The sequence below is a fragment of the Vulpes vulpes genome, chromosome 9, assembly GCF_048418805.1.
Source record: "Vulpes vulpes isolate BD-2025 chromosome 9, VulVul3, whole genome shotgun sequence".
In the NCBI taxonomy this organism is placed as follows: domain Eukaryota; kingdom Metazoa; phylum Chordata; class Mammalia; order Carnivora; family Canidae; genus Vulpes; species Vulpes vulpes.
Window position 1 is genome coordinate 35107057 of NC_132788.1, and position 20512 is coordinate 35127568.

Consider the following 20512-nt stretch of genomic DNA (forward strand, 5'->3'; position numbering starts at 1 on the left):
CCAAATGTTTATAGCAGCATTATTCATAATAGCCAAGATATAGAAGCAGCTCAAGTGTCCATCAATCAATGAATGGATAAAAATGTCATATACATATTTGTGTGTGTGTGTCTGTGTGTAATGGAATATTATTCAGCCATTAAAAATGGAATCATATCATTTGCAATGACATGGAACTAGAGAGTATAGTACAAGTGAAATAAGTCAGTCAGAGAAAGAATATGCTATATGATTTCACTCATATGTGAAATTTAAGACACAAAGCAGGGAAGGGAAGATGGCAGAGTTAAGAGGACCCTACTCCCACTTCATGAGGCTCACCTCATCCCACAATACAATTCAATAACTATCAAATCATTCTAAATACTCCAGAAATCAATCTGAAGACTGGCAGAACATATTCCACAACTAAAGGTTGAAAAGAAGCCACATTTGAAGAAAGTAGAAAGTGTGGAGGCATAGTGTAGAAGAGAAAGGGATTGTAGCTGCTGTGGTGGAGAGGGAGCCATGGTTGTAGAGAAGGGTGAGAGACAACCTGGCACACGGGAATGCACAGGTAAAAAGAATCCCCTTAGCAACTGGCTTGTAAAGTGAGAACGCTTGAATTTGGTGAGTTTTTGCAACCACCAGGGCTTAAAGCCTGAAGTTTTAAAGGTCAGAATGTATGGCTCTGAGGGAGCTCAGAGGACATTTGGGTTGCTTTTGGAGAAAAGCCAGGATAAACATCACGCAGACTTATGGCATGGAAACAGTGATCTGGAGGGTGCTTGGGGGCACACAGTGGGGAGGTTATTCACTCATCTTGGAGTGTGTCCCAGAGGGGCAGTATTCATACACACTTTGGGAACAATGGAACTGGCATGCGCTGTTTTCCTCCCTTGCCCCTCAGCATAAACACAGAGCCACCTGTGGGAACAAGCACAGCACCAACACTTGTTACCTAACTTGCTTACACCAAGCTACACACCTGCATGCTCTAGTGGAACCGTTCTTCCCATTCAGGCTGGCCTGAGTCCCAAGTGTAGCAGACCCTTCCTTTGAGAAGACCAGCCCATACCGCTACCAACACCACGCCTCCTGACCCAGGAATTTTGTGAGGCCTTGGTTTTGGTGGCAGTGGCAACAAGTCTCATTTCACAAATAGGTCAGAGCACACCTCATTAAAATTTGCCACATTCGGGCCAGGGACCAGACACTGCCCACAGCAGACAAAGAGAGCCTCTGCAGACAACGGGCTTGAGGGATAAAGTGGCCAGGATACAACAGCAAGTACACACAGCACACGCTGGAGACACTCCCGGAGGCTCCAGGCTCTGGGGAGCAGGGGAAGCTACATGGCAGGGCACTACACACCATTACCCTCAAGAACAGAAGACGTGATAGAAGAAGAAGACTTTCCTAACACACAGAAACAAGCACAAAGACTTAGACAAAATGAGAAGACAGAGGAATGTGTTCCAGATGAAAGAACAGGAGAAGGCCACAGCAGGAGATCTAAGCAAAACAGATATAAGTAACATGCTGGATAGAGAATTTAAAGAAATGATCATAAAGAGACTCAGTGGACTTGAGAAGAGTAGAATGACACCCTAACACAAGATAAAGAATAACATAGCAGAGATAAAAGTACAATAAATGAAATGAGAAACATGCTTGGTGGAAGGAACAAAAGGCTGGAAGAAGCAGAGGAATGAATTAATGACCTAGAAGACAGAGCAGTGGAGAGTAATCAGGCTGAACAAAAGAGAGAAAAAAGAATTCTGCAAAGTGAGAATAGACTTAGGGACTCAATGACTCCACCAAATGTAATAACATCCATATTACAGGAGACCCAGAAGAAAAGAGAGAAAAGGGGGCAGAAAGCTTATTTGAAGAAATAATAGCTGAAAGCTTCCCTAATCTGGGGAAGAAAAGAGACATCCAGATCCAGGAGGCAAAGAGAACCCTCATCAAAATTGACAAAAGCAGACCAACACCAAGACATGCTATAATTAAAATGGCAAAATATAGTGATAAAGAAAAAATATTAAAAGCAGCAAGACAAAAGAAGGCAGTAACTTATGAGGGAAAATCCATTAAGCTAGCCAGAGATTTTTCAGCAGACACTTTCCAAGCCAGAGGGAGGAGCATGTGCTAAATGGGAAAAATCTTCAGACAAGATTACTCTATCTAACAAGGCTATCATTCAGCACAGGAGGGGAGATTAAGAGTTTCCCAGACAAACAAAAACTGAATGAGTTCATGACCACTAAACCAGCCTGGGAAGAAATGTTAAAGCAGATTCTCTGCGTGGCAAGGAAAGACCAAAAGCGACAGTAAGAAAGTAGGAAACAGGCAGTAAAAATGAATATTTCTATTAAAAAATCAGCCAAGGAACTCACAAAGTAAAAGGATATAGAATATGACACCATATTTTGGTGGGAGGACAGGAGTAAAGAATGGGTTCAAACTTCAACGACCATTAAGATAGACTACTATATGCAGAAGCTGCTATATACAAACCAAATGGTAACCACAAATCAAAAACTACTAATGAATTATACAAAGAAAAGAGAAAGAAATCCAAATGTATCATTAAAGAAAACAGCAAGCCATGAAACAGAGACTGATAAGAAAGGATCAGAGAAAATCTTCAGAAACAACCACAAAACAAGCAATAAAATGGCAAAAAATACACATCTATCAATCATTACTTTTAATGTAAATGGACTAAACACTCCTATCAAAAGATATAGGGTAACAGAATGGATAAAAAAACAAGACCCATCTATATGCTGCCTACCAGAGACTCATTTTAGACTTAAAGCCACCTGCAGACTGAAAGTGAGGGAATGGAGAAACATCTACTATACAAATGGATGTTAAAAGAAAGCCAGAGTAGTGGTACTTATATCAGACAAACTAGACTTTAAAACAAAGACTGTAATGACACAAAGGACAGTATACAGTAATAAAGGAGACAATCTAACAAGGTATATGAAGATATAACAATTTATAAATATAGGGGTGCCTGTGTGGCTCATTTGGTTAAGAGTCTGCCTTTGACTCAGGTCATGATATCAGGGTCCTGGTATTGAGCCTAGAGGAGGGAGCTTGCTTCTCCCTCTGCCTACAGCTCTGCCTACTTGTGTTCCCCACCCCTTCTCTCTCTGTCAAAAAAATAAAATCTGTTTTAAAAACTCTCAAAACAATTATAAATATTTACGCACCCAAAATGGGAGTACCCAAATACATAAAACAGTTAATAACAAACTTAAAGGAACTAACCTGTAGCAATAAAGACAAAAGAACACCATATACATTAGTGGATAGATCATATGAACACAAAACCAACAAGGAAACAATGGTTTTGAATGATGCCCTGGAACAGATGGATTTAACATATATTTAGAACATTCCATCCTGAAACAGCAGAATACACATTCTTTTCAAGTTCAGGACCAGATGGCTTCCAAATTCTGCCAAACATTTGAAGAAGAATTAATATCTATTCTTCTCAAACTATTCCAAAATATAGAAAGGGAAGGATTACTTTCCATTTCATTCTGTGAGACCAGCATTACCCTGATACCGAAACCAAATAAAGAGACCAAAAATAGAGAATTATAGATCAGTATCTCTGATGAACATAGATACTACAATCCTTAACAAAATGCTAAGAAACAGGATTCAACAATATATTTTTAAAAATTGTTCACCATGAGCAAGTGGGATTTATTCCTGGGTTGCAAGGATGGTTCAGTATTTGCAAATCAATCAACGTGTTACATCAAGTCCATGAGAGAAAAGAATAAAAACCGTAGGATCATTTTAGTAGACGCAGAAAAAGCATTTGACAAAGCACAACATCCATTCATGTTAAAAACCCTCAACAAAGTAAGTTTAGAGGGGACATAATATAATAAACGCTATGTATGAGAAACCTCCAACTAACATCATCCTAAATAGGGAAAAACAGAGCTTTTTCCCTAAAGTTCAGGAATAAGACAGGAATGTCCACTCTCATCACTCTCTTTTAGTCAGCATAGTACTGGAAATCCTAGCCACAGCAGTGAGGCAACAAAAAGAAATGTATCCAAATCGGCAGTGAATTAGAACTTTCAATATTTGCAGATACATTTTTGTCTCTATATGAAAAACCTGAAAGACTTTGCCAAAAAACTGCTAGAACTGATAAGCAAACTTAGTTGCAGGACACAAAATCAAAATGCAGAAATCTGTTGCAGTTTTTTTTTTTTTTTAAGATTTTATTTTTTTACTCATGAGAGAGAGAGAGAGAGAGAGAGGCAGAAACATAGAGGGAGAAGCAGGCTCCCTGCAGGGAGCCCGATGTGGGACTGGATCCCAGGTCTCCAGGATCACACCCTGGGCTGAAGGTGGCGCTAAACCACTGAGCCACCTGGGCTGCCCTCTGTTGCAGTTTTATATGCCAATAAAGAAGCAGCAAAAAGAAATTAAGAAAACAATTCCATATATAATTGCACCAAATATGATCAAATACTTCGTGATAAACCTAACCAAAGAGGTGAAGACCTTTACTCTGAAAACTATAAAATATCAATGAAAGAAATTGAAGACAACACAAAGAAATGGAAAGATACTCTAAGTTCATGGATTGGAAGAACAAATATTGTTAAAATGTCTATATTACACAAAGCATTCTACACATTTAGTGCAATCCCTGTCAAAATACCAATAGCCTTTCTCACAGAACGAACAAACCTAAAATTTTGTGGAAGCACAAAACACTTTGAATAGCCAAAGCAATCTTGAAAAAGAAAAGCAAAGGTGAAGGTTTCAGAATTCCAGACTTCAGGTTATCTTATGAAGCTATAGTAAGCAAAACAGCAAAAATAGACACAAAGTTCAATGGAACAGTATAGAATATCCAGAAGTAAACCACAACTATATGGTGAGTTAATCTTGGACAACACAGGAAAGAATATCCAATGGGAAAAAGACAGTCTCTTCAACAAATCATGTTGAGAGAACTGGACACAACATGCAGAAGAATGAAACTGGAGCACTTTCTTGCACCATATACAAAAATGAACTCAAAATGGATTAAGAACCTAAAACCATAAAAACCCCAGAAGAGAACACAGGCAGTGATTTCTTGGACATTAGCCATAGCAACATTTTTCTAGATACGTCTCCTGAGGCAAGAGAAATAAAACCAAACGTAAAATATTGGGACTAGATCAAGATAAAAAGCTTCTGCATAGTGAAGGAAACAAACAACAAAACTAAAAGGCAACATACAGAAGGGGAGATGTTTGCTAATGACCTGATTATGGGTTAATGTCCAATATATATAAAGAACTTAAAAGCTCAACACCCAAAAAACAACTTCAATTTAAAAATGGGCAGAAGACCTCCAGATGACCAATAGACACAGAAAAGATTACTCCTCATCACTTACCATCAATGAAATACAAATCAGAACTATAGTGAGCTATCCTCCTCACACCTGTCAGAATGACTAAAATCAACACAAGACTCAACAGGTGTTGGCGAGGACACGGAGAAAGAGAAACGCTTATGCACTGTTGGTTAGAATCCAAACTGCAGCCACTGTGGAAAACAGTATGGAGATTCCTCAAAAAGTTAAAAATAGAACTATTGTACAATCTAGTAGTAGCACCACTGGGTATTTACCCAAGGAATACAAAATCATGAATTCAAAGGGATACATACACCCCTGTGTTTATAGTAGCATTATTTATCATAGCTAAATTATGAAAGCAGTCCATAGATCAATGAATGGATAAAGAAGATGTGGCATATATATATATATGTTGGAATATTATTTAGCCATAAAAAGAATGAAATCTTGCCATTTGCAATGACATGGGTGGAGGTAGTGTAATACCAAATAGAAGAAAGACACCAGATGATACCACTCCTCTGTGGAATTTAAGAAACAAAACAAATGAGCAAAGGAAAAAAAAAGGGATCCCTGGGTGGCGCAACGGTTTGGTGCCTGCCTTTGGCCCAGGGCGTGATCCTGGAGACCCAGGATCGAATCCCACGTCGGGCTCCCAGTGCATGGAGCCTGCTTCTCCCTCTGCCTGTGTCCCTCTCTCTCTCTCTCTCTCTCTCTCTCTCTCTCTCTGACTATCATAAATAAATAAAAATTAATAATAATTAAATTTAATTAAAAATTAAAATAAATAAAATAAAATTTTATTTTATTAAAATAAAATTTAAAAAAAGACAAACTAGGAAAGAGAATCTTAACAGATTGATGGTTACCAGAGTGAAGATGGGTGGGGAATGGGGGAAATACATGATGGGGGTTAAGAAATGCAGTTGTGATGAGCAACGGGTGATTAGAAGAAATAGTTTTTTAAAGACTTAATTAAGGGGCACCTGGGTGGCTCAGTCAGTTAAGCATCTGCCTTTGGCTCATGTCATGATCCCAGGGACCTCGGATCAAGCCCCATGTCTGGGCTCCCAGCTCAGCAGGGAGCCTGTTTCTCCCACTCCTGATCTCCCTGCTTATATATGCTCGCTCTCTCTGTCAAGTAAATAAAATCTTTAAAAAATTATCATGTGTCCTCAAAAACAAAAGTTCACATCAGCAGAATAGTAATCAAAACATTATCCCTGCTTCTTGGAACAATCAAAAGAATCAAGTCTAAGAAAAACAGCTTGTGTGTTCTGTGCAGTTTTATTGTAATATTACTTGATGTGAGGGTATGTCTAATTTTTACGGGTGCCAATATTCTTTCGGAGGCCAAATGGAATTGAAAATGTAATAGGATATGTTTATTTCAAAAAATGTTTTGGGATGCCTGGGTGGCTCAGTGGTTGAGCATCTGTCTTTGGCTCAGGGAGTGATCCTGGGATTGAGTCCCACATTGGGTTCCCTGTGAGGAACCTGCCTCTTCCTCTGCCTGTGTTTCTGCCTCTCTCTCTCTCTCTGTCTCATGAATAAATAAATTTTTTTAAAAATGAAAAAATAGAAAAAATATTTCAATGAAAAAAAGAACATATAGGAAGTTCATCATATCAATTTGAAAATTTTAATTTTTTAGAGAATTAATTTAGTTTTGTGCTAGTGGCTAAAGAGTAGCCCAAAGTGGTGGCATAAATTCAGGTATATGTATTTACTCATATCTATATACCATTGACAAACATTTTACAATTAGTAACATAACCCAGCATTTAATGAGTATTCACTGTGTACTGCTGTGAGGTGCTATATATTAAATGAAGACTTAGCTGTTTTTATCATTAGTTCATAGAGAGAGACATCTTCACCTGGTGGCACTAATAAATGGCAGGACAGATTTGAACCAAGGCTGTTTCTAGAGCTCATGTTATTAAATACTGCCCTGTTTTTCTTCTTCTTCTTTATTTTTTTTTAAGATTTATTTATTTATTTACCAGAGACCAGAAAGAGAGAGAGAGAGAGGCAGAGGGAGAAGCAGGCTCCATGAAGGGAGCCTGATGCAGAACTCGATCCTGGGTCTCCAGGATCACACCCTGGGCCGAAGGCGGTGCTAAACTGCTAAGCCACCCAGGCTGCCCACTGTTTTTCTTCTATATAATAGATATTTTTAAATTGTAGTTCTTAAACCCAGTATTTGAGCTATTGTAGGAGTTACATAATTTCTCTTTTTCACTAACGAAGAATCTCTATAGAAAATCTGTTTACCTTGTGTCCTAGTTAATAACAGCATGTTTGCTAATAAAAGTGTATTACATTATTTAAATACCAATTCATTTAGGAATCCCTTCAGTTTCCAACAACAGAAGACATCAGAAAAACATACACACAAAATAAGAACATTTATTATCTTATATAATAGGAGGTCTGGAGGAAGGGCACTTCTAGGAATAAATGGTTAATTTAACTGCTCAATAGCATCATCCCTAGTTCAGCTTCTCTGTGATTCCCTTGGTCTTTCTTAAGAGCTTGCCATCCTATCATGACAGAAGAACCGGGAGAGTTCAGAATCTCCATGTAATTAATAAAGCCTAGAGTCAGAAAGTTCCCAGTCTTGGATCCTTTTAAAAGCGAAGAAAATCTTCCCAGGAACCCTCTACCCAAAGCAAACTTTTCTTCATTTCTTACTGGCCAGAAGTGCATCATATGTGCATGAATGAACCAAACCTTTGGCAAGAGAGTAAAACTCTTGACTAGCTCAGATCCTGTATGCAAGAGGAAGAATGGTAGCAGGTTCTTGTATGGGTAGGTGTCCCATAGTTTCTGCATATAAAGTTTATTTTCCTGGTACTTGTTAGGGACAGGGTAATTACTTTTAGTGTCTTCATAACATTTATAACTTTAAAATTTTATATTTATATTTTAGATTTAATAACAATCTATAAGCAATATTGGAAGACATTTATTAGTGTTTTGTAGTATAAAATAGAAGTTTACTTTATTGTAACCTTTATAAAACTGTTGTTTATTATGCTCATTGCTCAGTTAAAATTTTGCTTTTAGTAAACTAACAAAATTTGTATCCCACTTGACTAAATTTGTAATAAGATTCTACCATAGAATATACTCTATAGATAAAACTATACTATTAAATTTATTCCTGTATTTTTTAAAAGTCCATTTGTAGAGACAATACACTAGTGTGTATTCTGAAATATTCCTAGTAAAATTTTATTTAGGCACTCACTGATGTACATTCAGAGCATTGTGGTAATTTGCTGGAAGAAAAGGTAGCAAAATGACATGTTATTTTTGAAATGTGACTGATTTGGGAGTACTATGTCTACTACTAATGGAATCAGGATTTTTTAACTTCTTCACATTGTTGGAAATATTCTCTAGAGTACCCATCTGGTAATAACTGATACTTTTCAACTCTTTTATGTGGGCTTTGGTTTTCTTCACCATCAAATAAAGTTTTCATTTGTCATAGGATCTGAAGAAAGAATCTGCTTTCTTTTGGGGATGATAATGTAATAGCATGGGTCTTTGAATTACCTTACATAGGTAAAATCCTGGCTCTGTAACTTAATTAGCTGTGTGATCTTGGGCATAATACTTAACTTTCTAAACCTCAGTTTCCCTGTCAGTAAAATAACAGTAATGATAGTACTTACATCAAATGTTATTGGGAGGATTAAATGACATAATTAGGGTAAAGCATTTGGCTCTGTTAAATTATAGTTGTGCTAAGTGAATGTTTACTTTTATTAACCAAAAAAGTTGTTTTTACTGTTGTTATTATTATATAATTATTAAAAACAGTGCATTTGCTCTTTAATGCCATTTATACATTTGTCTTACTTGTAACCTAGTCTTATAAAAGCACATAATGGGCAATGTTACAGATAAATTTTAGTATGTATTATTAGTGCTTGAATGAGTCAAAGTACACCTACTTTTTCTTTAATAGTCCAGAAGAAAAGATTAGACAATTAGAGAAAAAAGTAAATGAATTGGTAGAAGAAAGCTGTATTGCCAACAGTTGCGGAGACTTAAAATTGGTAAGTTCATGAACTTAAAGGATTCAAGATGAAGTGTGTGTATATGTATGTGTCTGCTTTTATATATGCACAAATACAAGCACATGTGCAGGTTTTCTCCTATCCAGAAGTAGAGCAAAACTTTCATAAGCTGAAATGGCATCAAACAATTATCGTGAATTTATATTGAAACCTTTTTTAGCATTCTAGACCCCAAAACTAATCTCTCTTAGGCCTTTCTGATATCTTACGGCACATCTTGCCAAAGGATGCACAGAATAAATCTAGATAAAGCACAGATGCTCACAGACACTTCAGAGCTCTCATGGCTTGATGCTGAGATGCCACGTGTGGCAGGGCTACTCTCACTGCTGGGAGTGTGCACTGCCTCTATAAGGGTTTGCTACAAAACAGATGTTGCACACTATTTCACTTCTTGCATTTTTTTCATGAAAGCAAAAATTCTCTTCAGATTTCTTTCAGTTAGCAAAAATAGGTGCTAATACAGGTCTTTTGTTAAAAGCAGTGTTATGTGAACTTTCAGAAAGTGGGGGATACCTGAATAAACATGTTTCTTTTGCTGTTGATAGGCCTTAGAGTTTTCACTGAAGTAGTTTTTTTTTTTTTTGAAAACATAGGCAGCTATTTCATAAAAACTGTCATGTCAAAATAGTGGACCGATTTTGTAATTTTTGACATCAGTCATTTCAATAGGAAAACAAATGGTGGTGGATCAGTTGATTAAATTTTGCAGCCTGATAGACTATCAAATTAGACTGAGCCTGCTGAAAGGCATAGCTACCATGATTCACATGCAGTACTAATGGTTGTTTTCTGATTTAAGCCTCACTACCCTAAAATATTTTTTCTTAAGTAAACTGCAAAATCATGGTTTGCTTTTTGGGACTCCAACTCTGGTTTTTCATGCTCTGTTTTTTTGTTTTTGTTTTTGTTTTTAAGATTTTATTTATTTACTCATGAGACAGAGAGAGAAACAACCCAGGACTTCAAGATCACGCCCTGAGTGGAAGGCAGATACTCAGCCACTGAGCCACCCAGGCATCCCTCGTGCTTTTTTATTTTTAATTAAATATTTTCTCTTAATTGCTTTGTTCTCATTACTTTGTCATCCATATAAATGTAATTTCTGTGACTTAGTTATCATGTTAATGAATGCCATCAGAAAGAATTGCTCAGTATAAAAGCTACTTTTATTGCTCATAGAACTGATATGTTTTTTATCTAGCACTAAAAAAAAAAAAAAAAAAAGAATCCCATGTCAAATCTGTCTATCGTTAGTCCCTTGGTGGAAATCAACAAAATGTTCTTGGCATTCTGAGTAGGATATATAAGAGCCAAACTAAGCATCTATTGTAATATTGGATAGCAGTTATCCTTTGACTTTCTGTGTGTTGAACATCCCAGAAACCAAACAGATACATCTAAATTTCTGTCATGAGTTAGAATTAAAATACCCAAAGGCTCAGGGCTGGATGGGGGAAAAAAGTTAGGAGAGTCAAATCTAAATAGTGGTGGAAGGTCTGATAATAAGGAAACTTGACTTGGGGCTAATATACTCTCCATCTTATCACTTATACTTGCTCTTCTTTCTGAGGAGCAGGGGACGGAATGCATGACATTTTTATAATACTTAGCTCTACTTTAAATAAATATTCTGGGTTCTTTTGTTTTTAAGAGTTTATTTTAAGAGTATAGCAGGGCATCCTGGGAATCTAAGAAAGTGTAATGCGTCCAACCAAGCTTCATGCAGGTATCTCCCAAATACATAAAATGCTTATAATGAATGATTAAAGGAATTTACAAAGCATAAACTTGATTTCAGGCCTTAGAAAAGGCAAAAGATGCAGGAAGAAAAGAGAGGATCTTGGTGAGACAACGAGAACAAGTTACAACTCCAGAAAATATCAATTTGGATTTAACTTACTCAGTAAGTATGAAATACCTGTTGAGTAAAATCATTTTGGCTAGGATTTGTAGATTCCAAAAGTTTTTTTTCCTTTTTTTCTTTCTTTCTTTCTGTTTTAAATCTTACTGGACCTTAGGTACTCAGATTAATATTAACAGATTAATAGTAATTAATAGATTTTGAGGTTCATGAGGCACTCTTTGTTTTGTGCAAAGATTTCTATTTTTTAATTTAATTAGTTTTTAATAATTTAGCAAGAACCCACAAACTTGCCACCCGGTGACTATTTCTGGAAGACTGCTAATATTTATGCTCTATTTTTAGTGGGGTTACTTTAATGAGATTCTAATGTGGACTTTTGGTTTGTGTTTTTTAAGAACTTACAGCTAGGTAAATAATACAATGCTCTGCAAGGGTAGTGAAAAAAATAAAAACTAATTTCTTACAGAATCTTTTTAACTCTGAAAAGACACTTTCTTAATGTTTATACCACTGTGTTAAAAGGGTGTATTTTTAGTAGGAAAAGTGTTCATCTACCAAAGAAATGGGAAAAAAAAGGCATTTGAAGCTTTGAATAGGAAGTTTTAGATGTTCACTCTTGGTACTAATTATCTTTAAGTTCCATGAAATCTTTAGATTAGGGAATAGTTTCTAATGATCCTTATTTTACCTGTAGGAAGATAAATTTCTATACCTTAGTGACTTAAATTATAATTTTACATGCAAAGAAATACTTTTTACAGTTTTGCATATAATGAAGTACACAAATGAAGGCTTAAGATATTTCCACATAATATTTAATTTTTATTTACAAAGAAAATTTGGTCCACTATCTCACTCTTTTTATTACTGGCAACATTAATAATACAAGTTTATTCTTTGTAGGTCTTCCTGAGATTAATGGATGGCAAATACTAACTAAATTAGAAAGAATGCTTAGAAAATTAAGGTACAGTTTAGAGGATAGCTATACTTAATGTACTGGTTCGTTTTTGTTTTTTTTATTTTATTTTATTTATTTATTCATGAGAGACAGAGATAGAGAGGGAGGCAGAGACACAGGCAGAGAGAGAAGCAGGCTCCATACAGGGAGCCTGATGTGGGACTCAATCCCGAGACTCCAGAATCATGCCCCGGGCTGAATGCAGGCACTAAACTGCTGAGCCACCCAGGGATCCCCATGTTCTGGTTCATTTTGAATGTGAGATACTTCTCTGCATGCTTTACTTTCTAATTGGTTGGGTATCTTGATGTAGGCATCTAAATTTGTTATAGGATGTTAATCTTGAAAAGATTTTAGGCAAAAGGGGCCTAAAATAGTCATTACATGTCTTTTTGCCTTGTTTATTTTTTAGGTTCTTTTGAACTTGGCTAGTCAATATTCAGCTAATGAAATGTATGCTGAAGCACTAAACACATTTCAAGTTATAGTGAAAAATAAGATGTTTAGCAATGCAGGTAGGTATATAGTCAGTTTTTCCAGTAAATGTAGTTCCTTTTTTTTAAAGTTTATTTATTTAAGTAATCTCTGCACCCAGGGTGGGGCTCAAGCTTATGATCCCAAGATCAAGAATCCCATGCTCTTCTGACTGAGCCAGCCAGTCACCCCAGGGTAGTTTTTTTGTAGTGTTAATTTACATTTCCCCACTTTATGTTTCCTTATAATAATCTATGCTCTAAACAAATTTGTTTTTCTATAGAAGTATCCTGCTTAAAGGTACTGTTTATACGAAAATCCACATAAATACAAATGACAGTTGGTGTGAAGTATATTGCCTAACATTAGCCAAAAAATGTATTCTTTCATCACAAGTAGAATGAGCCACGGCAGGCCCATCAAACAAACATGCTTTCCCAGGAGGTGCCTGGCTGGCTCAGTTGGTTAAGCATCTGCCTTTGGCTCAGGTCATGATCCCTGGGTCTTGGGTTTGAGCTTCTCCTCAGTAGGGAATCTGCTTATCATCCCTCTTCCTCTGTTTTTCCCCATTTCTTTTTTTTTTTTTCTTCCCCATTTCTCATACTCCCTCTCACTTGTGCTCTTTCTCTCTCAAGTAAATAAAATCTTAAAAAAAAACCAAACCTCCTTTCCCTTATAAATTTATTCCCAAGAGTCTACAGTTTACATGTATTGTTTATATTGTATAATTTTTGGTAGTAGTATTAAAGTTTATCAGAATATCATTTTCTTTAATGTATTAAAATGTGTATGGCATTATTGAATCTAATTTTAAAATCTGATTTTTTTTAGAATAACACAATTCCGGTTTTATAACATAAATCACTTGTTTTCTAGGCATATTTTCAGACCCCATCTGTCTTAAGTTCTATTTCCTTATAGAAGACTAATGTGTAAATACACGAAAATAGTAGAAGTATTTTAAAGTGAGAATTTAAGGTAGTGTCTGAAGCTTTGTAACTTGAGAAAAGCTTCAAAGAATATGAATTAAGGTCATCTAAAATACAGAAAAAGTGAAGAAAATAGAATATTATGTATTCATTATTTTTTTATTAGGAAGATTGAAAGTGAATATGGGAAATATTTATTTAAAGCAAAGAAATTATTCCAAAGCTATTAAGTTCTACCGAATGGCACTAGATCAAATTCCAAGTGTCCATAAAGAAATGAGGTAAGTAAAAAAAAAAAAAGAAATGAGGTAAGTTTACATAATGAAAACTTGCTGAAATTTAAATGATGTTTTCAGAAACAAGATAACTCTCCTGACCTATTGATAATGGGGAAATGTTTTGAGGTGTTTGCATATGTGAGGTGTTGGGTATATCTTGTATCTGTAGTATTTTGGTCTCTTCCCTTACTGACTACTTGCACACATTTGTATAATAACATGTTAAAGATTAAAGACAATATGTAATCAATTGAAATAAAGTTAATTGGCCTACATATGGGATAACTTAGCAGGCCATTAGCAGCAAATAAAAGTCACTGCCAACATAAAATCAAAACAGCAGTCCTTTAGAACATAGTAGACTTTAGAATGTCTTAATTCCTAAAAGGCCAGAAATTAAGACTACCTTATATTCTTGCTGTAAATTCAGAATTAAATAATTAAGAAGATTGCATTTGAATTTTAGAAGAGGGGAAAGGAGGAGGAGGGGGAGGAAGCTGGAATATTTTCTATTCCTATAATATTTCAAGAGCAGAAACAGTAAATTACCTTATGATCTGGTAATGACCTTGAGAATATAGAAGATTTCCAGGATATTTACCAATCATAATTTTCCTTAGGCTTAAGTACAATTCCTTTTTGAAAGTTAACTTACTTGTGAATTCCATCTTTAGTGATCAATTTTTTTTTTTAAGATTTTATTTATTTATTCATGACAGACAGAGAAAGAGAGGCAGAGACACAGGCAGGAGAAGCAGGCTCCATGCAGGGAGCCTGATGTGAGACTCGATCCCGAGACTCCAGGATTACACCCTGGGTCAAAGGCAGGCACCAAACCGCTGAGCCACCCAGGGATCCCCAAGTGATCATTTTTTAATAATATACTGTTATCATCCAGAAATATCTAGCTTCTAGGACACAATGCCCATAGGCACTTTTAACTCAGTTGAGGCCAAGACTTTTGAGCATTGTAGAAAAAGATAATAATATTAGAGTTATATCAGGTGCTTAATTATCAATAATCAAGAGGTACTATAGCAACTAAGTTGAGAGACTGATTATTAAGAACAAGAATGGTCAGGAAAGGCTTTATGAAAGAGGTGTACTTGTGATAGGTTACTTAAGTGACGAGGGCAGAAAGGGTAATATTCCAGACAAAGGGAAAATTGAGAAGAGTCATGGAAATAACAGTATTCATGTTCTGATCAGAGAATTATGAATAAACACATTTAGTTGAAACAGAGGTATTAGGTTGAAGAATGGTTAGAAGTAAGATGAAATCACATCTATTATTAATGGCTATATAATCTGAAGACTGACTATAACAAGCATTGAAGAGGACATAGAGAAATTGGAAACCTTATACATTAGGAATCTAAAATGGTACAGCCAGTTCAGAAAATAATTTGGCTGTTTTTTAAGAAGTTAAACACATATTTACCAGTGGGCCAGCAGTTCCACTCCTAGGTATATACCCAAGAGGAATGCAAGCATGCTGTTAGAAAGGATTGTATGGGAATATTCATATCAGTATTCATAACAGCCCAAATCTGTCAAGTAGGCAATGAATAAAATATGATATATTCATACTGTGGAATACTATTTGGAAATATAAAAGGAATGGACTACTGAAATATGCTGTAGTGTGGAGGAACTTCAAAAGATTATGCTAATTGAAAGAAGCTAGATATAAAATATTATATATTATATGGCCCCATTTATATGCAATGTCTAAAAAAGCAAATCTGGAGAGACAGAAGTAGGTTAATGATTACCTAGGGCAGGAGATGAGAATGGGGAGTGACTGCTAATGGGCACAGATTTTCTTTTTAGGATAATGGAGACTACTTAAAATTAGAATGTGATTATAGTTCCACAGTTGTATAGATATAGCAGTGCTCACTGAATTGTATACTGAAACAAGTGAATTTTATGATGTGAAAGTTAAACCTCAGTAAAGCTTTAACAAAACAAAGCAAAAAGTCGGAAAGAAAAGAAGAAAACTGTGGAATGTTTTGATTACCATACTAAAGAATTGAGACTTTTAAAGCTCATCTATGTTTGTTTTTCTTTAGGATTAAAATCATGCAGAACATTGGTGTTACATTTATAAAAACTGGTCAGTATTCAGATGCCATTAATTCATTTGAGCACATCATGAGTATGGCACCAAATCTGAAGGCAGGCTTCAACCTAATTCTTAGTTACTTTGCTGTTGGAGATCGAGACAAAATGAAGAAGGCATTCCAAAAATTGATTGCTGTTCCATTAGAAATTGATGAAGATGATAAGTATATTTCACCAAGTGTGAGTATGAAGAAGACTGCTGAATAGCCAGCTGTTAGTTACCCGTGCTCTTCTGTTTCTAGAAATGAAAAAAATGGAATGGATGGCTTTTTAGTTTTCATCTAGCCCTATATTAAAATGTTTAAATTAATTTGTGTGCTTTTATCAGTTTTGTTTATTATTTAAATTAGGTTGAGAATGGGACCCAATGAAATAGGACTAGAGATTATGATTAAAACTGACTACAATTTTAGAGAAAAAAAGAGAAAATCTTACAGAATATAAGATTACATGCCATTTTTTAAGAATAATATCTTGACTAAGGAACCTTCCTTAAAGCCTTTTTTTTACTGTTTTTTTTTTTTTAGTCATTGTTGAACAGAGGAAACTAAAACTATGTGTACTAAATAGATAAAAAATGAAAAGAATTCCCTATCTTTTGCATAGAGTGGAACATAAATCAAAAGTTATATTTTCAAAGACCTGAGGAGGAAATATTACACAATGTTAAGTGAAAATCCAAGTGAAAAAAGGGATAGATATATATATATACATATACACATAGATATATATATCCATACATGAACATAAACTAGAAATGCTTAAAACAGTACTTGGAACATAGTAAGTGCTATTAACTATTATATAGTATTTTCATACTGAGAGAAAACAATATATTGTGAAAAAAATCATCTGTATTTTAAATAGAGATATTGACTACTAAGGAATTTGATGATCATTATTTGAGTTTACAGTTTATACTATCACACAGCTTCTGTATGCTTAGTCCTATTCTATCCAATCTTACCTTTTTTTTTTTTAAAAGATTTTTATTTTATTTATTCATAAGAGACACAGAGAGAGAGGCAGAGGGGGGAAGCAGGGCCCCATGCAGGGCGCCTGATGTGGGACTCGATCCCAGGACCCCAGGATCACGCCCCGAGCTGAAGGCAGACGCTCAACTGCTGAGCCACCCAGATATCCCCCAATCTGACCTTTTATCAGTTCCTCAGAATCTGTTAGTTTAAGGAGAATGTAGTTGGTAATCAGAAAAGTTCTACTTTATATAAGGGAAAATAGTTTAGAAAGATTAATTTACTCTCCATTTTATGTAACGACTTAATGGTAAGGTTGATTAGAAATCTAAGTTAGATTAGACTTAATGGTAAGGTTGATTAGAAATCTAAGTTCATGGTATTTACTTCTGAATTAATAATTTTTTTTTCCAATTTTATTTCCTAGGATGATCCACACACTAACTTAGTGATTGAAGCTATAAAAAATGATCATCTAAGGCAAATGGAACGTGAAAGGTAATATTTTGCACCTTAGTAATATAGGTTTAATTTTTATAAAAGAATTGAATGTACATTCTGATTATTTCTCTCAAAACTTGTTATAGTCAGTATATTTCTCCAGTAAGGCTATTGTTTCACCATTTCTCTACATTACTAGATTCTCTTTTCTTCTTCAGAATAATAGTCCTTAGTCTGACCCCAGTTATTATTATTCAGTTACTCTTCTATTTTCTTGGAATTCGCTTTCCCTCTGCATTTGGTGCAATATTGGAACATTGCTTATATTACTTTTATTTGAAAAATTATATTTTTATGTATTTTTTCCCAGTCTCCCAATTAAATTTCATCTCCCAAGGCAAAGTTGTGCTCATTTCTTCCTTCCTTCAATATGGTACCTAGTCTCTGCAAGTATGTTTTCAAAGTTCTAATATTTACTGTATATATTAGGAGTATATCACATGATAGAGGGCCCTTAATTTTTTTAATTATGGTAGAATACACACCACATAAAATTTGCCATCTCAGTTATGGTGCATAAGACTTCATGGTTTTGTTTTTGTAATGAGTTTTATTTTTTTAATTTCAAAATGTTGCAATTAAATGAATTACTGTTCAGAAGTCTCCCACTTTTCATACAAAAATACTGTGCTACTGATACAGTTGAAAGAGTTCAAATGGCTTCTCCTGCAGGAGAAATTCACAGCGTCCCCAGGAAACCTGGAACCCTGGCCCCACCATCAGTGGCTCCCTAAAGACTGTGTACCTGGTACCTGGGGACAGGGTAGGCACTGATCCGCCCTCCCTCCCAATACACCAAGGCGCCTTGGCCTCCAACACCAGCCCCTGAATCAATAGCAACTTACCATGTTTCTGTAGGTCTGTATAGGAGGAGGGGATGAGCTTTCCCCAAGACTTCATGGTTTTGGTGGTGTTATGTGCATTCACATTGTTTTATAACCAGTCTTCAGAACTCATGTGGATGTGTGTGTGTGTATAAGTATTGGGTCATATGTGAATTATTTATTTATTTATTATTCCAGTATAATTAAGTTTATATTAATTTTAAGTGTACAATCCTATACATTAGTCAGTGCTCATCAAGTTGAATTTACTCTTAATCTCCTTCATCTGTTTCACCCCAGAACTCTTTGTATCTTCTCAAACTGCAGTTCTACTCATTGAACAACTCTCTGACCCTGCCCCAACACCTGTCAATCACCATTCTACTTTCTGTCACTATGATTTGGCTTTATTTACCTCATGTAAATGGAATTACAGTATTTGTGACTGGCTTATTACATTTATCGTAATGTCCCTAAGGTTTATCCATGTTGTAGCATGTAATAGGATTTCCTTCCTTTTTTTAGGCTGAATGTATTCCATGGTATGTATAGAAGGCCTTTAATTTTTAGGAATTAGTTTAATATTAAAAATAACTTACTTCTTCTGGGAAGATGAAATAGACATAGTTTTCCCTGTTCTTCCCACTAAGTACAAATAGAACCCTGGAAATTATATATAAAACAAATACAAGAAGAAAGATGGAGAGAAGAGGGCAGATCAGCAAGGGACCTCTCAGGACCTGAGGAACAACATGGCAATGAGTTTCACTCATGTTTCCCAAACTTGGAGCTGAAGAAGCTGGCAATCAGAAAATGACAATGGTCAAATTTTAAAAAACATAACCCCAAGAAAAGCCTGCTTTCTCTAGTCAAAGGACAAGAAAGGGAGTAGGCTAGCAAGACTGAAAAATTTTAGACAAATACCACACACACACAAACTTTGACCCCTCACTCCCATGCATGCCAGCAAAAGTCAAGTGGGAGCCTAGCTTTACACCCTGATAAGGCTATAAAGAGATACCCATACCCCAAAAGGCCAAATAGGGAGCCAGGACTTTAATCTCCACAGGCCCTTAATGAGTCCCACCACTCTGCAGTGTCAACAAACAGCATATTGGGAGCCTGGAATTCCACTCCATGCAGCAGTAATGAGGCACTCCCCTCTTCTCCTAGTGTTAGAGAAACTAGTGGAGAGTTAGAACTTTCATCATCATTCACTGGTAACAAGGCCATCCCACCGTGGTATCATCCCACCGTGGTTCTTACTTCAGTGGTAGAAGTAAGAACTCCCATCCCGCTCAGCAGAAACAAGGAATTCTTCGCACCTTGGATATCAAAGCAGGTCCTGTGGGGAACCTAGACATCTGTTATCTGGCAAAGTGAGGTGATGTCTCTCCTTCCCCTTACCAGAGCAGTGTCAGAAAAGCCAGTTGAAACAGAAGATTTAAATATATATATATATAATACTGCATATTTTATGATGTGTATATATATATATATATATAAAAGATTTTATTTATTTATTCATGAGACACACACACACACACACACACACACACAGAGAGAGAGAGAGGAACAGACACAGGCAGGGGAAGAAGCAGGTTTCCATGCAGGGAGCCTGACGTGGGACTCGATCCCAGGTCTCCAGGATCACGCCCTGGACTGAAGGCAGCGCTAAACTGCTGAGCCACCAGGCTGCCCCAAATATGCAGTATTATAATGCAGAAATGTCCTGTTTTGATCAAGAATACCAAGAACCAGGATGATTTAAAACTAATTGGAAAATCCAGTCACTGGATTTTTGCCAACATTGACATGACAGAGATGTCAGAATTATCTGACAAATTTTAAAGCAGCCATGATAAAAATGCTTCAACAAGCAATTATGAACATGGTTAAAGCAAATTTAAAAATACAAACCTTCATTAAAAAGAGTCTCAGCGGGATCCCTGGGTGGCGCAGCGGTTTGGCGCCTGCCTTTGGCCCAGGGCGTGATCCTGGAGACCCGGGATCGAATCCCACGTCGGGCTCCCGGTGCATGGAGCCTGCTTCTCCCTCTGCCTGTGTCTCTGCCTCTCTCTTTCTCTCTGTCTCTCT

General features: G+C 36.0%; 1 protein-coding gene across 6 annotated transcripts in view; it reads left to right on the forward strand.

Moving 5' to 3' along the window:
* Positions 1-20512, forward strand: part of IFT88 (intraflagellar transport 88) — a 134356-nt gene that overhangs the window by 25397 nt on the left and 88447 nt on the right. For all 6 annotated transcript variants that reach the window (XR_011994211.1, XM_025996644.2, XM_025996641.2 and 3 more), the window contains 6 exons: positions 9369-9459; positions 11282-11386; positions 12721-12823; positions 13878-13992; positions 16065-16296; positions 17518-17588. Coding sequence is in view for 5 of the 6 variants with exons in the window: in XM_025996644.2 (XP_025852429.1) it covers positions 9369-9459; positions 11282-11386; positions 12721-12823; positions 13878-13992; positions 16065-16296; positions 17518-17588 (717 nt within the window). In the remaining variant the exon portion in view is untranslated. The remainder of the gene's footprint in view (positions 1-9368; positions 9460-11281; positions 11387-12720; positions 12824-13877; positions 13993-16064; positions 16297-17517; positions 17589-20512) is intronic.